The 18,139-nt window shown below is 37.8% G+C and overlaps 1 protein-coding gene across 2 annotated transcripts; it reads left to right on the top strand.

Moving 5' to 3' along the window:
• The first annotated feature begins 561 nt into the window (after positions 1 to 561).
• TFAM (transcription factor A, mitochondrial) lies at positions 562 to 17,977 on the top strand. 2 transcript variants are annotated; one of them, XM_015070190.3, is made up of 7 exons: positions 565 to 1,047; positions 1,612 to 1,730; positions 3,206 to 3,276; positions 3,958 to 4,107; positions 7,692 to 7,787; positions 13,698 to 13,754; positions 14,221 to 17,977. In XM_015070190.3, the coding sequence occupies exons 1-7, from the start codon at positions 947 to 949 to the stop codon at positions 14,365 to 14,367; spliced, it is 741 nt and encodes a 246-aa protein (XP_014925676.1). In that variant the 5' UTR covers positions 565 to 946; the 3' UTR covers positions 14,368 to 17,977. The 2 variants fall into 2 exon arrangements, with proteins under 2 accessions (XP_053062782.1, XP_014925676.1); XM_053206807.1 differs by lacking the exon at positions 3,958 to 4,107 and having other exon boundaries at positions 562 to 1,047; positions 14,221 to 15,292.
• The last annotated feature ends 162 nt before the right edge of the window (positions 17,978 to 18,139 follow it).

An 18,139-nucleotide genomic window follows, 5' to 3' on the forward strand; every position in this document is an offset into this window, starting at 1 on the left:
TGAGGGAAAGTGAGTCTTAGGGAATGCTACATTTCCGGACCAAGACTTTAACGTTAATAATGGGAATAGAGTCTTTGCACGACTAATCAGCCAAAGTTTCCTCCCTACTAATTAAGCAGGGTTGGATGTCAGGGTTGAAGACTGGGTCTGGGATAGTTGCAGTGGAGGGGACGAGGGTCTAGTTCAGTATTGCTTTAAATGTGGTCCTATGACCACTGGCATCAGAAATTGTTAAACAATGAGGAACCTGTTGAAAACAGAGTCACGGGCCTCACAGATATACTGAATCAGGCACTGCAGCAAGTCCAGGAAATCTGCATTTTTAGGTTTAAAACGTGCCCCACTTCCCCCGCCCCATCAGTGTTTTGGATACTGAGCGTCAGTTGGGGCCTGAACTCAGCGGCTCTGCTGGTCGCGCAGCACCCGCCAGCTTGACCTCGGAGCAGCGCAGGCCGCACAGCTATCCCGCGTCCTCGCGGTAAAACTGTTACGTACTGGCCCTTTCGGTCGTCACAGGCGGACGCCAGCCAGCCCCGCACTGTCGCGGTGAGGTGGCCACAGTGCCTCCATCAGCCTCCAGGCCGGGCGGAGGAACCGAATGCGGAGGGGAGGGCCGGGGGCAGAGGTGGGCTCAGCTGCGCCTCCTCTAGGCCAGGGCCCTCCGCAGGCAAGCCGGGCTGCGGTTTCCTTCTCCGCCCCCGAGCCCTCCTCCTTTGCAGCCCCACCCACCGGGAAGCTACTACAGCGCCTGCGTCAATTCTGCCCTGCCTAGTTCCCCGGCTACTGACCGGATGTTAGCCGATTTCCCATAGTGCCTTGCGAGTGGCGGGCATGAGAGTAAACTACAGAGGGTCACCAGCGGGTTCTGTTCGTCATTGTTGGAGTTCTGTTGTGCCGCGGGGGTGTAGGAGGGTGGCGCCTGGTCGCTGCCTTGTAAGTTGGTGCAATGGCGCTTTTCCGGGGCGTGTGGAGCGTGCTGAGTGCACTGGGAAAGTCCGGAGCGGACCTCTGCGCGGGCTGTGGAAGTCGACTGCGCTCTCCCTTCAGGTAAGGACCTCTCGCCTGCACTTCAGGAGGCGGCACGGCTCAGGACGGTCTGGGTTGGAGTGTAGACGTTTTCGTACACTTTTTTGTGTCTCCTAGGTGGTCCGGGCCACCGTGGCGCTTTGAATCATGCCTCGACTTTGCGAAGGGGCTGGTGGTTTTGCGACCAGGCCTTATCCAGCAGTCTTACTTTCCGGCCACCCTCCACCTTTCCTTTTCCTTCCCGTCGCTCCGCGCTGTCCAACCTTGTAGCCCTCGTTCAGAGTTCTCTGCGAAGTCGCGCGCCAAAGAGTCTCTCTCCATCAGTAGAGGCGTTGAGGAGGCAGGGTCCAGGAGCTGAAGTGCTGATGCTTTCCTCCACTCTGCCCTTCTTAACAGGCATAGATGGAGCTTTGAGAGTTCGGTTTTGCAGGTCTTTTCTCTGGTTAGGACAGGGTTTTAAAAGTCACTAACACCGTGCCATATATAGCATCCTGATGGCGTCTTTTTGGGGGGGGGATCTGTGTTCATCTAAAAGTGAATATTGGCACTTAAATACTTGATATTGGTTATTTTCTTTATACGTAGTTTTGCATATGTACCGAGATGTTTTTCATCCACCGTGAATAGTTATCCAAAGAAGCCTCTGACTTCATACGTTCGATTTTCTAAAGAACAGCTACCCATATTTAAAGCTCAGAACCCAGGTAAGGAGTTTTGGAGCATTTACTGTTTTCTGATGTAATAAAGAAGCCACTAAACAGTTTTACTTCAAACTTGATTTGCACTTTGAAAGCATCCAGTGACTGCGGAAACATAACCATTAACGTTTAGTGGTCTGTAAAGTATGACATTTTTTACCAAGTACAAATTCCTTATAAATAATTGAGCTAATGAAAGGTATTTTTATTTGTTTGTTATTAGTATGTATATTTTATTGAGGTATAGTTGAAGCACAGTGTTACACTAGTTTCAGGTGTACAACATAGTGGTGACTGGACAACTGTATACATTATGCTATGCTGACCACAAGTGTAGCTGCCATCAATCACCATACAAGACTATTACAATACCATTGACTTTATCCTCCTGACTTACTCATTTAATGAAAAGTATTTTAAAAATAGCAGCATGTGGAGTGGAAGCACCCAGGGAAGAAGATGAAAAAGCTGAATTTTGGGGGTCTAGTTGCCATTGGCCTGGAGCACCATTGGTGAATCATTTTATTACTTGCTTTAGCTCCTGCTTCAGGGAATTGTTAATGAAGTTGCAATGAAATAATAACTTATGTGGATGTGTTCTGTAAACTGTAAAGCTCTATACAAATTGCTAATTCCAAGAGGTTTTTCACTGGAAATCAGTTGACTTCCTGAAAAAAAAAAAGATTTCCAGGTAGAGTTTTTGTTGACTCCCTAGAAAGGCTGTGGGCCTTCATTTGTGATTATAGTAGTGTAAAGATAATAACTAAATTAAGAATAGTCAACTTTATGATTTCTAGAGCCCTTTCACAGGGTACTTGTGAAAACCAAATGAACTGTAATGAAAATTCCTACATTATAAAGAATTGGTTTAAGAGACATGTTTAAGAAGTACTCACATGTCTTAAAATGTTGTAGTTCAAACTAAGTGGTTTATTAAAATGCCACTCCAGTTAAGATGAGGAAGGAAATGGGGAATAATGACTTGATCAGTTAAGATGAGGAAGGAAATGGGGAATAATGATCAGTTAAGATGAGGAAGGAAATGGGGAATAATGAATTGATTTTAGAATAGCTTGTTGCAAGTAGTGTTTCTGTAACTGAAATACAAGGCAGTGTTACATGAATCAAGATTATATTTTATTGTTGAGTCAGGTTTTATGAACTTAATAATTCCTGAAAGATGGGAAAAATTTTTTTGTTTGAAATATGAAGTAAAAAGCTTGAAGACAGTGATTACCCAACTGCTTAAACTAATAATTTTGGGGGGGTATGTGACATATTTCTTAATTATTAGGTAACAGACTTGAACAATTCTGGATCAAGTATGAAATTAAAGAAAACCTAAATCATTGTATTAAATTATATGTGGTATAGAGGTGTCTGTAATAAAACTTAGAGCTAAAGCTAGACTTCCTAGAAGTCTTTAGAAATTAATCCTGAGACATAAAATTGTGACTTTTTCATTTTATTTCAATCTATAGATGCGAAAAATTCAGAACTAATTAGAAAAATTGCCCAGCTATGGAGGGAACTTCCTGATTCAGAGAAAAAAGTAAGCATATTGTTTTTCAGTATTGCTGACCAGTTATTCTGCAGTTAAGAATAATAGTCATGTCCTTTAAGGGACTAGATGATTAAAAAAAAATTTTTTAATATCTGTTACCTATAAAGGAACTTCATACTTTCTGATTCATAATGATTAGAAAATGGATGTATGGCAGTGGCAACAAAGGGTTGGCAATATCTGAAACTGAAGACTAGTTGTTAGACTCTCACCTTTGTTAACATTTTTATGAAAAAAACATGTTTTTAGTCCATATACATGTGATTCCAGAGCACATGTTTCACTTGGTGGTTCAGTCTGTCTTTTTATTTTTTTTTAATTTTTATTTATTTTTAATGTTTATTTTTTTTTAATTTTTTTTAATGTTTATTTATTTCTGAGACAGAGACAGAGCATGAGTGGGGGAGGGGCAGAGAGAGAGGGAGACACAGAATCCGAAGCAGGCTCCAGGCTCTGAACTATCAGCACAGAGCCCGATGTGGGGCTCGAACTCACAAGTTGTGAGATCATGACCTGAGCTGAAGTCGGACGCTCAACTGACTGAGCCACCCAGGTGCCCCTAGTCTGTCTTTATCTGAAGTCATGCAATTGTCTTTCCCTGGCGGGTGTGCTGTGTTTGATTTATCAGCAGTAATTTATTGACTTCATGTTTGGGTTTTTTATTTATAGATATATGAAGATGCTTACAGGGCAGACTGGCAGGCATACAAAGAAGAGATAAACAGAATTCAAGAACAGTTAACTCCAAGTCAGATTGTATCTTTGGAAAAAGAAATCCAGCAAAAACGTTTAAAAAAGAAAGCATTAATAAAAAAGAGAGTGAGTATCAGTGAAATATTTTTTTCCTTTGGCAAAGAACTGAAATTTATAGAACAATGAATATTGGGAGTTTTTCTTATTTTGATATATGTGGCTAAATGGTAGAATGTCATCAGGAGTACCCCAGTTAGGAAAAAATGGGATAACTCTTTTCTGCCACTAGGACCACTTGGCATTGAGTCTGTCTTGGAACCCCTTGTTACTACTTTTGAATGTATCCAAATTTAAGATATGTAGTTAGGACTAGAATGAAAGCTGAAGGAACAGAGTTATGAAACAGCCAAATCAGGAATAGCAAGAATCTTTGTGTCTGTGTCTTGTCTAGGATAACCTGCTGATTTGAATTGTTTTATAGGTAATGGTGAGTTTGATTATGGATGAGTTTCATTATGGATGTTGCTAAATAGACTGATTTCATTAACACATCAGGAAAAAATGCCTTTATTGTATCTAGTCAAATAAGAAGTCCTATAGGATGAACTACTTTTCCTCATTAAACACCCCACATGGTTCAGATTTGTAGTCTGGTCCCAGTTTAAGGTTATTAATCCACATAAATACTATTGCTTGAAAGACTACATTTTTCTGTAGGAACAGTATTAGGTATGAGATGGTCAGCTTGCTGGTCCAGTACATATACTGTAGAAAATGGTCATCAGAGTTAAAACTATTTCTTTGAAAAAGTAAATTTGAGACTTTAATGTGAGATGACAACATATGTCTCCCTGACTCTTGTTGAGCTCTCCTAGCACCAGAGTTCAGGACTCACCTATTTTAAGTCAGTAATCTAAATAGCAATCTAGTCTTCTGATCCAGTTAGTAAAAAGGAGCTAGAAAAGACAATAGAAATACAGTGTCTGCATAGGGGTAAGTATTTGGAGGGCTGGGTACTGAAGTTTATTCTCCCTTCTTTATTCTCCCTTCCTTTTTAATGCACCCATCCAATGTAAGAGTGGAGAGACCAGAAATGAGGATTGGGCAGTAATACGGGATTTCCCTTTCATATATTTCTTTTTCTCTTTCTCCTCCTAGTATTCCCATTTTATGTTTGTTACACCTGTTCTAAGTTGTCCTATAGTCCTTGGATAGTCTTCAGTTTTTGGTTTATTTTCAGTCTTTGTTCTCTTTGTTTTGGATTTTTGAGGATTCTATTAATACATCCTTTAGCCCAGTGATTCTTTCTTCAGCCATGTCCAGTCTACTAATAAACCCATTAAAGACATTCTTCGTTTCATTACAACATTTGTCCCTCTCCTCTCTCTCCTTTCTCTCCTTTCTCTCCTCTCTCTCTCTCTCTCTCTTTTTTTAAATAGGTGCCATATCCAGCTTGGAGCCCAGTCTCCTGAGCTGAGATTAAGAGTCAGATACTTAACTGACTGAGCCACCCAGGCACCTCTGTTACAGCATTTTTGATCTCTAAATTTTTTGGTTTTTGGTTTTTTTTGGTTACTTCTTGGGATTTCCATCTCCGAGCTTTACATTGCTAATCTGTTCTTACATGCAATCTGGAGCCTTTAGCATACTAATCTAGTTGTTTTAAATTCCCGGTCTGATAATTTCAACATCCCTCCCATATCTGGTTCTGATGCTTGCTTTGTCTCTTCATATTGTGTTTTTTGCCTTTTAGTCTGCCTTGGAAGTTTGTTCTTGATTGATGGACATAATGTACTGAGTAAAAGGAACTGCTGTAAATAGGCCTTAGCAATGTGGTGGTGAGGTGTGGGGGTCAAGAAAAGCATTCTGTAGTCCTACAATTAGGTCCCGATCTTTTAGTGAGCCTATGCAACTGGTCTGTGAACTTCACAAGAGTTTCTCAGTTCACTCTTCCACACTCCCCCTCCCCATTAGGTGTGAGTCAGGATGACTAGAGTGTGCAGGAGTTGGGTGTTTTCCCTTCATGCAGGTAAGTTAGGCTCTGGTTAACTAGTTTCCCCTGAAGGCAGGCCTTGTTAATAGTTGAGTGCTCAGGCATTTCAAAATAGTTTCTTTTCCTCTCTTCCTTTCTTACAGAAGCAGGGGAAATATTTTTTCTGGTATTAATTGTGGAAATCTGGTTTAGCTCCTAGAAGTATATCACAATACTGTGAGGACTGTCTTTTTTTTTTTTTTTTTTTTTTTTTTTAATTTAAGTTTATTTATTTTGAGAGGCCAAGAGAGCCAGCAGGGGAGAGGCAGAGAGAGAGAGAATCCCACACTATCATTGCAGAGCCCGATGCTGGGCTCAAACTCACTAATAGTGACCTGAGCTGAAACCAAGAGGTGGATGCTTAACTGACTGAGCCACCCAGGCGTCCTGTGAGGACATTCTTATGACTGGCTCCCCCTGAAGCCAGAACATCCAGCAATTCATTAATTACAGTAGAGGTTTTGGTACCCCAGCACTGGTTCCAGCAGGGGTTGCTTCGACTCCCTGTATTTACTTGTGTGTCTCTCCAGTCTAGGGGGCAGCAGTTTGAAACAAACTTCTCTCCCTTAGGGATCCAAGAGGGTTGTTGATTTTTCAGTCTGTTCAGCTGTATACTTACTGTTAGGAAGGATGATGAATTCCAAGCTCTAGAAACAAAAGGGGAAACAGTTACATTATGAAGTACCTGGAGTCTGCAGTAGTTTTATAGTAGTTCTGTGTCTGAGAAGTCCAGGAAGAATGAGGTTAATCACAGGGGCTGTACTTTATTTATGAAATAAAATTGGGTTTGTTATTGACTTTAACCAAATTGCCATTAAAAACCACATAATTTATGAATTACAAGTACTACTATCCAAATTCAAAAACTAAATAGAATAGTGCAGCATCCTTTATTCTCTGAAACTCAGAAACTAAACATTAAAAAAAAATTTTTTTTAATGTTTTTATTTATGTTTGAGAGACAGAGTGTGAGTGGGTTAGGGGCAGAATGTGAGAGGGAGACACAGACTCTGAAGCAGGCTCTAGGCTCTGAGCTGTCAGCACAGAGCCCGAACTCAAGAGCTGTGAGATCATGACCTGAGCTGAAGTCGAACACTTAACTGACTGAGCTACCTAGGTGCCCCTTGAAACTAAACTAACTTAAGCAGTAAGGGATACATGTATTTGCTATTTCTTGCCTCCTCTGTCCTTTGGTACCTAGTGAAAAGAATTGAATTTAACACATCTGTTGAAGTTTAAAAGTTGAGAGATACCAAGGAAGGAAATGAAATGAGAGATTATTAAACAGATACTCTAGTGTTTATGAGTTGTGGTAGAGGCATATAGTGGCTGGGAGATGGTAGTGTTCTGGAACGATGAAACTGAAATTGTTTTAACCTTTAAAAAAGATTTTGTACCTAAGTGCTCAGTTATTCACTTCATGGAGACCATGAAAATAATATGTAAGGGAAAAGTTTTTATTTGGAAAATAACTCCTAAAACCTTTTACAATTTTCAAAACTTAGTGCTATCACAAAAATAATTCTGATCCCGAGTGAGTAGTCATTTTGTATATACAAAGAATCATAACATTCACTTATAGGAACTTCCTGTAATGCATAGTAGTGAATAAAGTTTCTGTAGGTGAAGTCTTACAGAAGTTAAAACTATATCTAACTCTTCCATTTTTGTTACTCAGGAGTTAACAATGCTTGGAAAACCGAAAAGACCTCGCTCAGCTTACAACATTTATATAGCTGAAAGGTTCCAGGAACATAAGGATGGTACATCACAGGTAAAACAGAATTAGATTTGTTTTTAAAATTTTTGTTTTGATTTTTAAAATATTTAGACAGAAAATTGTAGGGGTGTCATATGTTAGGATGTGAAGAAAAGTAGTAAATTATTATAAATAAGTACTTTATCCAAATAATGCCCTCTTGTATCTTTTAAAGGAAAACACATTTTCTTGCCACATACAACTTGAGTACTTAGCGGGCAATATATATATTGTCAGCTTTTTAAAATTTAAAATAATAACATTTTCAAATTTATAGGGGTGTTAAAGTTCTGGAGACTTCTTATCAGTCAGTCCTGGGACTGTTTTACCATCACTGGGAAAGAATGAGAGTGGGATTATAATACTTTGTACTGGGATTTGAGTATAACCTTGCTTCATATTATATCCTTTAATAAAATTTTGGTTATGCCCATGAGAATGTATTACGCCCATGAGTATCACCATATGAATATGTCAAAGAAGAAAAGAAGTGTGTCATTCCTGCTGTGGCTTATTCTTTCCTTATTTCCTTGTTAGAAGCTCCAAATTGGCAATTGTATTTTTCCTTTTATAATATAATAGGGTAAGAAGAGCATACGTTCAGATCTCTAACTTTTGTCAATCTGAGATGAAGGTTTTTGCCACTGTGCCACATTTTGGGTTATTAGGATCGGTAGTTCATTTCATAAGTCCTGTTTGGCACTTGATTAAATAATATGTATATGTGATATGGTCTTCCCTGGCTGTATACTTTGATTTATTTACTCCTTGGGATTTTAAAATTGTTTCTATGGCCTTAAATTACTAAAAATATATGCTTGTTTATTTTTTTAGTTGGAATTTGCTCAGTCACTAAATGACTTTGGATTTAGTTTTCTTATCAGTGTAAAAAGGTTTTATTCTAGAGAATGCTTCTAAATCAGTGGTTCTCAACTCGACTGCACCTTGGAATCACCTAGAAAGCTTAATGGCTGAGGGACCCTATCTCAGGATATTAAAATTAATGCAACTATCATTTTTATTCATTTAAAAAATATTGGGTATATATCCTTATAGTTAAAAGAATCAAAATAAGACTTGTTATAAAAGATAACCAGTTTTCACAGCCCTGTCATATAAGTGAATACCTTTTATTGTTAGCTCATTCTTGTGCTGTTTATCTTCATATCTGTAAATAACAGCCTTATATTGTTACTTCTTGATTTTTTTTCAATTTTCAGCATTACCTATATTTTAGGCATTATCTCCCATTATTTAAGATGAACATTTATTACTTTCTCATCCCACTGTTCATGTTTCCATTTTCCTGCCTCCCAGTATACTTACAATTTTGGTTAGAGAAGTATCGAGTATGATATTTGCTATGCCATTTGCTATGCCATTTGCTATGACTATTTTTTTTTTAATTGCAAAACTTTCACTGAAGTTCAGTATGTCTTATGTTTTTGTTTCCTTAGTTTTTTATGTATTATCAGTAATTTAGCCCCAAACCCTTAAATATTTACCAGCTTTCAGTGCATTTAGATGCATTAGCTATTTTGTCAGTTTCAATCTGGAACCTCTGTTTTGTTCCACTTTGGTTGTAGCCTTTTATTGCTAGTGCACAGTTGACATTCATCTTTGTGGTGGTTTTGCTTCTGCTGTTGTCTTTCTTGGTTTACTGATTTTATTATAGCAGCATCTCCCCAGTGAGAGTACATGGAAGATCAGTTTTTTGAATTTTTGCTTGTCTGAAAATAATCTCTAACCTTATATTTGCTTGATAGTTTGGGCATAGAATTCTAGGCATAGAATCTAGAGATCATGTTCTTTCAGAATTTTAAAAATACTGCTTCTTTCTCTTGTTAATAGCTTTTGAGAAGTATAAAGGCATTTTGATTATTGGTCTTTTGAATGTGATTTGGTTTCTTTTTTCTTCTCTCCTCCCCCCCCCCCACCTTCCCCGCTGTGTTCTCTTTAAAACCTTATACTTGTTTTTGTGTCTTCTGAGCTGGTCCTCTCATTTTCTTTTCTGTATTGTTTTTCTCTTAACCTTTTTTGCTTTTCTTTCTGGGATACTGTATACGTACATTTTTACTTAATCTCCTTGTTTCCAGTGTGGTACCACTGGCCCCAACTGTACCTGATATCCACAGAGTAGCTCTATTTTACCCTTTTGAGGGGATAAGTCCTAGAATCTGCCCATGGTGGGGATTTAATCTCTTTTTCAAGAGAATTTCAGTCAGTCTTACTGTTTTAAGCACACCTTTCACCACCGTTTTCTACCTATCTGGTGCTGCCAATTCCTGAGCTGCTTGGGGATTCTGCATTGTAAATTGGTTTGCTTTATGGCTTTCCCCAGTACCAGGTTGGGAATCTGCCTTCTTGGTTAGGTAAGTCAGTTACCATTTCTCCACCTACTTTTTAAATTTTTTTTTTTTCAACGTTTATTTATTTTTGGGACAGAGAGAGACAGAGCATGAACGGGGGAGGCGCAGAGAGAGAGGGAGACACAGAATCGGAAACAGGCTCCAGGCTCTGAGCCATCAGCCCAGAGCCGGACGCGGGGCTCGAACTCACGAACCGCAAGATCGTGACCTGGCTGAAGTCGGACGCTTAACCGACCGCGCCACCCAGGCGCCCCATCCACCTACTTTTTAGCTGCTAAAATTTTGTGTTGGTAGTTTCCTCTCCTGTTGTCTTTGTCCATGTGGGTTTATGCCTTAAAAAATGTTGTTTATTCATTTACTTAAAAAAAATAAACAATAGAAATTTATTGTTCACAGTTCTGGAGGCTGGGAAGTCCAAGATCAAGGCACTGTCATGGTTGTCTGCTAGTGCCCTCTTGGTTCATAGCTGGTACCATCTCACGGTGTCCTCACATGGTGGAAGGGCTTATTTAATGAGTTTTAGGGAGGAGCAAAACTAAACATCTTTCTATCTCTTTAATTTTCTTTAATGAATTACTTTATAAGGTGAAAGATCAGATTTTTTTATGCATGCAACTTTATAAATTATTGTTGAACTCAGTGAATACAAAAGTTTATGGATTAAATATAAGGAAAAAGCTTAGCTATGAAAGATTGAAGCAATTCCTTCCAGAGCTAAGAGAGCAATTATTTAGTGAGTAAATGTCCCTGAATATATTAGATGTGTTTATAAAGGTAAGTATTAAAGTGTTCCAAAACATGATGGTTATGTAGTCTCAGATCCTGTCTATATCTCTATTTTTGTTGGTAGGATAAAATACAGAGTTCTGGTCAGAACAGTAAAGTTCATTATTCTCACTCTGCTTCTGTTTAAAATCACTGATGACTTCCTCTTAGATTTAAATAGATTCTTTTCAGACCATTTCCCTCCCTTCTTCACACTTGCCTTCTCCGACCCCTCTGCCCCTCATTCTCCACCCACCCATTTATTGCCTCAGTCTCTGCTTTCTGGGAGCAACAGCACATACTGTGTGAGGTGTGCTGACTCTCCTCTCTAACTCTCCTCCATCCCTGGGTTTCCTGCATCCTTTAATTTTATAAATGAAGAACCAAGCCTAAGAGAGGTAATAATGACTTTTTCCAGGTCATATAATTTAAGTTCAGCTAAGTAGAATTAAGGACCAGTGTTGTATTGTTCCTATGAGTATGCCTGAATACTTAGGTACAAATTTTAGAATAAAACATTAAGATACAGGGAAGAAATAAAACATTTAAGTCTTTGAAGTTAGTTTATCATAGGAATATAGTTGAATATAAGTATTGTTGAATCAAAAAAGATACATCTGCACAGCAAAGGAAACCATTAACAAAGTGAAAAAGCAACCTACTGAATGAGGGGAAAGATTTGAAAATCATATATATGAAAAGGGGTTAATATCTAAAATATATAAAGAACTTGTACAACAACTCAGTAGCAAAAAAACAAGCTGACTTAAAAAATGGGAGAGAATCTGAATACACATTTTTCCAAAGAAGACAATACAGATGACTAACATGTACATAAAAAGGTTTTCAGCATCAGTAATCAGGCAAATGCAAACCAAATGAGATATCACCTCATATCTGTTAGAATGGCTGTTATCAAAAAGATAAGAAAATAACAGGTGGTGGCAAAGATGCTGAGAAAAGGGAATTGCTGTGCATATGTTAATGGGAATGTAGATTGCAGCTCACTGTAGAAAATGGTATGGAGTTTCCTCAAAAATTTAATAGAATTGCCATATGATCCTGCAGTTCTACTTCTGGATATTTATCCAAAGGAAACAAAAACACTAACTTGAAAAGATATCTGCACTCCCATGTTCATTGGGCATTATTTACAATAATCAAGATGTGGAAGCTATCTAACTGTCCATTGATGGATGATGGATAAAGAAACTGGTGTGCATGCATTATTCAGCCATCAAAAAGAATGAAAATTTTGCTATTTGCAGCAACATGGATGGTCCTTGAGAGCATTATGCTAAATGAAATAAGTCAGAAATAGACAAATAACTGTATGAACTCTCTTATATGTGGAATCTTGAAAACAACAACAAAACAACCAAGTTCATAAATAGAATGGATTGGTGGTTGCTAGAGGTTGGGGTTGGGATGCAGAATGGGTGAGAATGGTCAAAGTGTACCAGTTTCTAATTTTAAATAAGTCCTGAAGATACATTGTACAGCATGGTGACTGTAGGCATGCCTGGGTGGCTTCATCGGTTGAGCATACTACTCTTGATTTTGGCTCAGGGTCGTGAGGTGAGCTCCGTGCTGAGCGTGGAGCCTGCTTAAGATTCTCGTCTCTTCCTCCCCCACTCACGTGTGTGCACATGCTCTCTCTCTCCTCTCTCCCTCTAAAAAACAATGACATGGTGACTATAGTTAAAAATAATATATTGCACTTTTGAGGGGCACCTGGGTGGCTCAGTTGGTTGAGCATCCAACTTTGGCTCAGGTCATGATCTTGTGGTTTGTGAGTTCAAGCCCCACGTGTGCTGACAGCTCAGAGCCTGAAGTCTGCTTCAGATTCTGTGTCTCCCTCTCTCTCGGCCCCACCCCTGCTTGTGCTGTGTCTCTCTCTGTCTTTCAAAAATGAATAAACATAAAAAATTTTTTTTAAATGACATATTACACTTTTGAAAGTTGCCTGGAGTAAATCTTAAAACTTCTTGTCACAAAAAAAAATTTTGTAACTATGTATTGTGACAGATTAGTTAACTAGACTTAGGGTGGTGATCATTTCACAGGATATACAAATGATGAATCAAGTTTACACCTGAAATTAATAATGTCATATGTCGATTATATATCAATAAAAAAGGATAATATCTACATCCTATTCACTTTTTGTATGTTTTAACTTTAATAGTTCTTATTTAGAAAGACGGGGCTCCTGGGTGGCTCAGTCGGTTGAGCGTCTGACTTCAGCTCAGGTCATGATCTCGCAGTTGACGAGTTTGGGCCCCGCGTTGGGCTCTGTGCTTACAGCTCAGAGCCTGGAGCCTGCTTCAGATTCTGTGTCTCCCTCTCTCTCTGCCTTTCCCACGCTCATGCTCTGTCTCTCTCTGTCTCAAAAATAAACATTAAAAAAAATTTTTTGTTTTTTTTTTTAGAAAGAAAGGTAAGGAGCCCCTGGGTGGCTCAGTCAGTTAAGCATCTGACTCTGGCTCAGGTCATGAGCTCATGGCTCGTGGGTTTGAGCCCTGCTTCAGGCTCTGTGCTGACAGTTTGGAGCCTGGAGCCTGCTTCAGATTCTGTGTCTCCATCTCTCTGCCCTCCCCCACTTGTCATCTGTCTCTCTCTCTCTCAAAAATAAACATTAAAAAAATTTTTTAAAAAAGGGAGGTAAGGAATTGATAAGACTTTGCCTGTGATTCTCGATATCAGATTTTATTATTGGAATCAAGAATTAAAAAAGATCTTTAACCACTGAAGTCTCTGTATCTGGTACTTAAACATATGTGTTTTACAGGTAAAGCTGAAGACTATAAATGAAAACTGGAAAAATCTCTCCAGTTCTCAAAAGCAAGTAAGTAGTATGGTTTTAGTCTCAAGTGTCTAGTTGGAATATCTGTGAGAGAATATATTAGGGCAAGGCTTTATTCATGTGAAAACAACTTTATATCACTAGTATCACAAAGTATTTTGAAATTATTTTCATATCTTTAGGACCAGTTCAGCTTTTTTCTTTTGGTAGTTTTTAACTACAAATAAAAAACAATGTCACTCATAACTTAAAGTGTTCACTCTATCCAGTGACAATCTCACCTTGCCTCAGCTCCTTTCCCACATCCCAAACCCCGAAATTGTAACAACTTAATTATCTTTATCTCAGCCTTTTTCTCATCTTTTATATCAAAAAAAAATTCCTTCCTTAGTCCCCCATTATACATGTAGAATAATAGGTGATTTCTAGAGTATATGGAAGCATTCCAGAAATTAATTGTAAAGATTCTACTAAAAGAAATTATTTTAACAGTTACACTTTTTCTCAGGTGTATATTCAACTTGCTAATGATGATAAAATTCGTTATTATAATGAAATGAAATCTTGGGAAGAACAGATGCTTGAAGTTGGACGAAATGATCTTCTACGTCGCACAGTAAAGCACCAAGCAAAAAATGGCATTGAAGAGTATTAAAATAGAAGATTGAGTTATGTTCATAATGGATAGACACAAGAAACCAGTTAGGTCTCCATATCTGATGCTGTTGAAAATTAGAAAGGATAAAGTTGGTGAACATTTTATATTTAATTCCTTTTTCTTTAGCCCATGGACTTCTGCCAGTTCAATACATTTTGTATTAGTATTTTGCTTTGGAAAACCCAAACAGATAAAAAGTTCATGTGAAATTTACTTTGTGTTAAGGAACTACTGAGAATCACAATAATCCATGAAATGCAGTAGTGAATCATTTTACCTTCGATAAAGGTAAATCAGACTGTGAAGTTTTTCTTACTTGATGACTGGAAAGAGTATTCTTGTTTCCTTATATATATATGGAGGCAGGAGTTTCATATTCAAAAGTGCCCCAAATTGTAGAAGTCATGGTGTTTTATGATACAGTTGTACATGTTTAAAAGAGGGGTGCCTGGGTGGCTCAGTCGGTTTTACATCTGATCTTGGTTTCGGCTCGGATCATGGTCTCACAGTTCATGAGTTTGAGCCCTGCATCCGGCTTTGCTCTGATGGTGTGGAGCCTGTTTGGGATTCTCGCCCTCCCTCCCCCCCCCCCCCGCCCCCGCCCTTCCCTCACCTGTTCTCTCTCTCTGACCCTCCCCGCTTGTACCCTCTCTCTTTCTCTCTCTCTCAAAATAAAAGAGCACCCAGTACTCATCTATGTAAATGCCAATTCCTAGGTATAATTCATATATTCAGAATTGATAGTTGTACTTGCAAGGAATTGCTGGTTTCAGTTGCAACTTTTTATAAAAGGGATGGAGAGATTTATAAACGTTTTCCTTATTGCCTTGTTTCCTAAAGTAAAAACCAAGAAATTGTGTACCAAATCTATGCATATTGTTTTATATTGCATAGAATAAAAATTTTAAATGTTTCCTAATTATATGTTTTAGGGTGAAAGATTCATTTTGCAAAAATTTTTCCTGTCTTCTTTTTTAAGTAGGGATATGTATTCTGAATTATTTTCTCTGTCTCACATGAGTGTATTTATCCAGGAAGTAGACAACTTGTCTAGTATAAGTTTTAAAATGAGAGATCTAAAAAACAAAAGTCTCCAGTGTCTTTAGACTTGGAATTTAAACATTTTGTGTAACATATAAAAGCCCATATAAGGTATAGCCAACTCTGGTCTGTGGGCCAAATCCAGCCCAATGCCTGCTTTTCATGGCCTGTGGGCTAAGGATTGTGTTTACAGTTTTAAGTGGTTAAAAACAATTTTTCAAAACACACAAAAATTAAAAGAGATTTGGTGTCCATAAATGAAATTTTATTGGAACACAGTTGTACTTACTCTTTTCCTCATGGTTTATGGCTACTTTTGTGGAACAGTGTTGAATAGTTATTTCAGAGACTGTGTAGCCTGCCTAAAGCCTGCCTAAAATATTTACTATCTGACCCTTTACAAAGAAAGTTTGTCAACCTGTGACCTTTAGTATAGACTAGTGTGACTAGTGTTCTATGTGTAAACTACTAGTGTCCAGTGTATAATTGTTAGTAATAGTTCTATAAAACTCTTTTCAGAGGTTGTTTTAGAATCTTTGTCACCATTATCTTAAGAGGAAAGAAGTCAAATCACTGAAGAAGCTAAGCAAAGTTGCTCCACAGTGTTAGCAAGGAAAATACTCTTTAGTTTCAAATTATATCAGTATAATAAAAAAGGTCCATATAGTGTGGGATGAGATTCTTTTAAATTATTTGTTATGGCTTAGTAAAAGCTTCATGAGCTTTCCAGTTAGTATATACCACATACCTTATCAACTTTTAGCATTTGTTTATCCTCTCTGGGGAGTCAAGCAAAGGTTTTCAAAATCTATACCACCTTTTGATAAAATCATTCATCTTTCACCATCAGTTCACAGGAACAGGATAACTCAAAATTTATATGCACTTAATTTTATGCTAAATATGGAGAAAAATTGTAGCTTCTAAATCTCCAGAAAAACTCTGAAGATTTTTGTAGTTTCTATATAGAAAATCAGTACAAAGTCATGAAAAGATAACTTGTATATAATAAGCTTGACAAAAGTAGGTACTGAAGAGAAAAATAGAACTTAAGAGGAAGAATAAGATTTAAACATATAAAGTTGGGTGTTTTCAAAGTTTTCCCTGTGGTTACAAATACAGGATGGTCTGCCATTAGTTAAATGGATATGCCATGAAAAAAAAATAGATACAGCGTGATTCTGAGGCTAGAAGGATTTGGGGAAAGAAGAGGAGGTACACTACTAGTGTCTATCAGTCTCTATTATTAGGGTTTCCAGGAAAGAATTAAGCCCTCATTCCCTGGGGCATCTAGAAAGGTACTGATTATGTACCATCTTGAGAATGGAGAAAGTCATCAGTGAAATAATTTACTGTGTTCTGTGCTTCACATGAGCCCAAGGAGCACATACGAGTCCGTGTTGATAGTACAATATTCATTGTAGAATGGGTAAGATAGAGAAATGAATTTTGTAAATATCTGCCTGGACAAATGTAGTACAAAACATATCTTCACAATTACCTTCTGGGTGCTTTTAACATTTAACTACCTACGTATGGTATTTTATACAGAACACATTCAAATCATATCTTTCCAAGTATATTGGGAAATCCAGTATCCGGTAAGTTCTCAAGTAGTTACACTCTCATATTGGAAAAAGAAGTATGAAACAGTGGCTAGAGCCGAACCACATTATGATAATACTTTATTGGGTATTGATAAAGTTGGGTATCATTATAAAATAATGATAATTTATTGGGTTTTCTTCATTTCTAAAAGAATGTTACTGTTAATACTTTAAATATTGGAATATCTGAGTCCACACCTTAATAAACTTCAGTACATGCAGAAGACTGGAATGCCATATACCAAATGCAATCTAGATTCACAGTATACACAGTTTCTGTTATAACTTTTAATTTTTTTTTTTATTTTTAGAGAAGGAGAGAGCAAGTGGGGGAGGGGGAGAGAAAGAGGGACAGAGGATCCGAAGTGGGCTCTTTGCTCACAGCAGACAGCCCCATGCGGGTCTCAAGCTCACAAACCGTGAGATCATGCGTGACCTGAGTTGAAGTCGGGCGCTTAACCAACTGAGCGACCCAAGTGCCCCACAAAGTTTCTATTATAAAGAACAGGCTCTTACTGGTCAATAACCAGTGGCCACTCATAAAAAGCCTTACTTTTGGGGCTTTTCTTAAGTTGCCCTAACAAAGTATTTGCTGTAGGAGGTACAGAAAGTGCTAGAGGGAAAGATGCTGAAGAAATGAAACAAAGTAGTGTTCATGCTGTTCTAAGCAGTTAGTCATAAAGAGATTTTTGTACTTTTGTTCATTGGAGTACCAATGTTGGGTTCTTGAAATAATTTGATGACAGGAGAGGGGGCGGTGTGATTACTTTCTGACATTTACTTAAAGGATATTGTGTGCACATTCAGCCTACTGTAATTGTGTAGTTTTGCTATTGTTTTTGGCTAACTCCTTTTTTGGAAATGCCATTTTAGAAGATAAGCCATATGTTTTTATAATGGCTCTAAATGTGTATATTTAATTTGTAAATTAAAAAGGTATTACTATAAGTGGATTTAAAGTAACCAGAAAATTTTGATTTTTTTCTGACATTTGCTGCACCTAAAATTAATCACCACCAGGTTGTGCTAAAACAACAGGAAGTTTTAGTATAGTTAACTGATGGTATCCATTATTTCTCTTAATGATATCAATATTCACTTTAAGAAAATTCTCTTCCTTA

This window comes from Acinonyx jubatus, chromosome D2 (assembly GCF_027475565.1).
Source record: "Acinonyx jubatus isolate Ajub_Pintada_27869175 chromosome D2, VMU_Ajub_asm_v1.0, whole genome shotgun sequence".
Lineage (NCBI taxonomy): Eukaryota > Metazoa > Chordata > Mammalia > Carnivora > Felidae > Acinonyx > Acinonyx jubatus.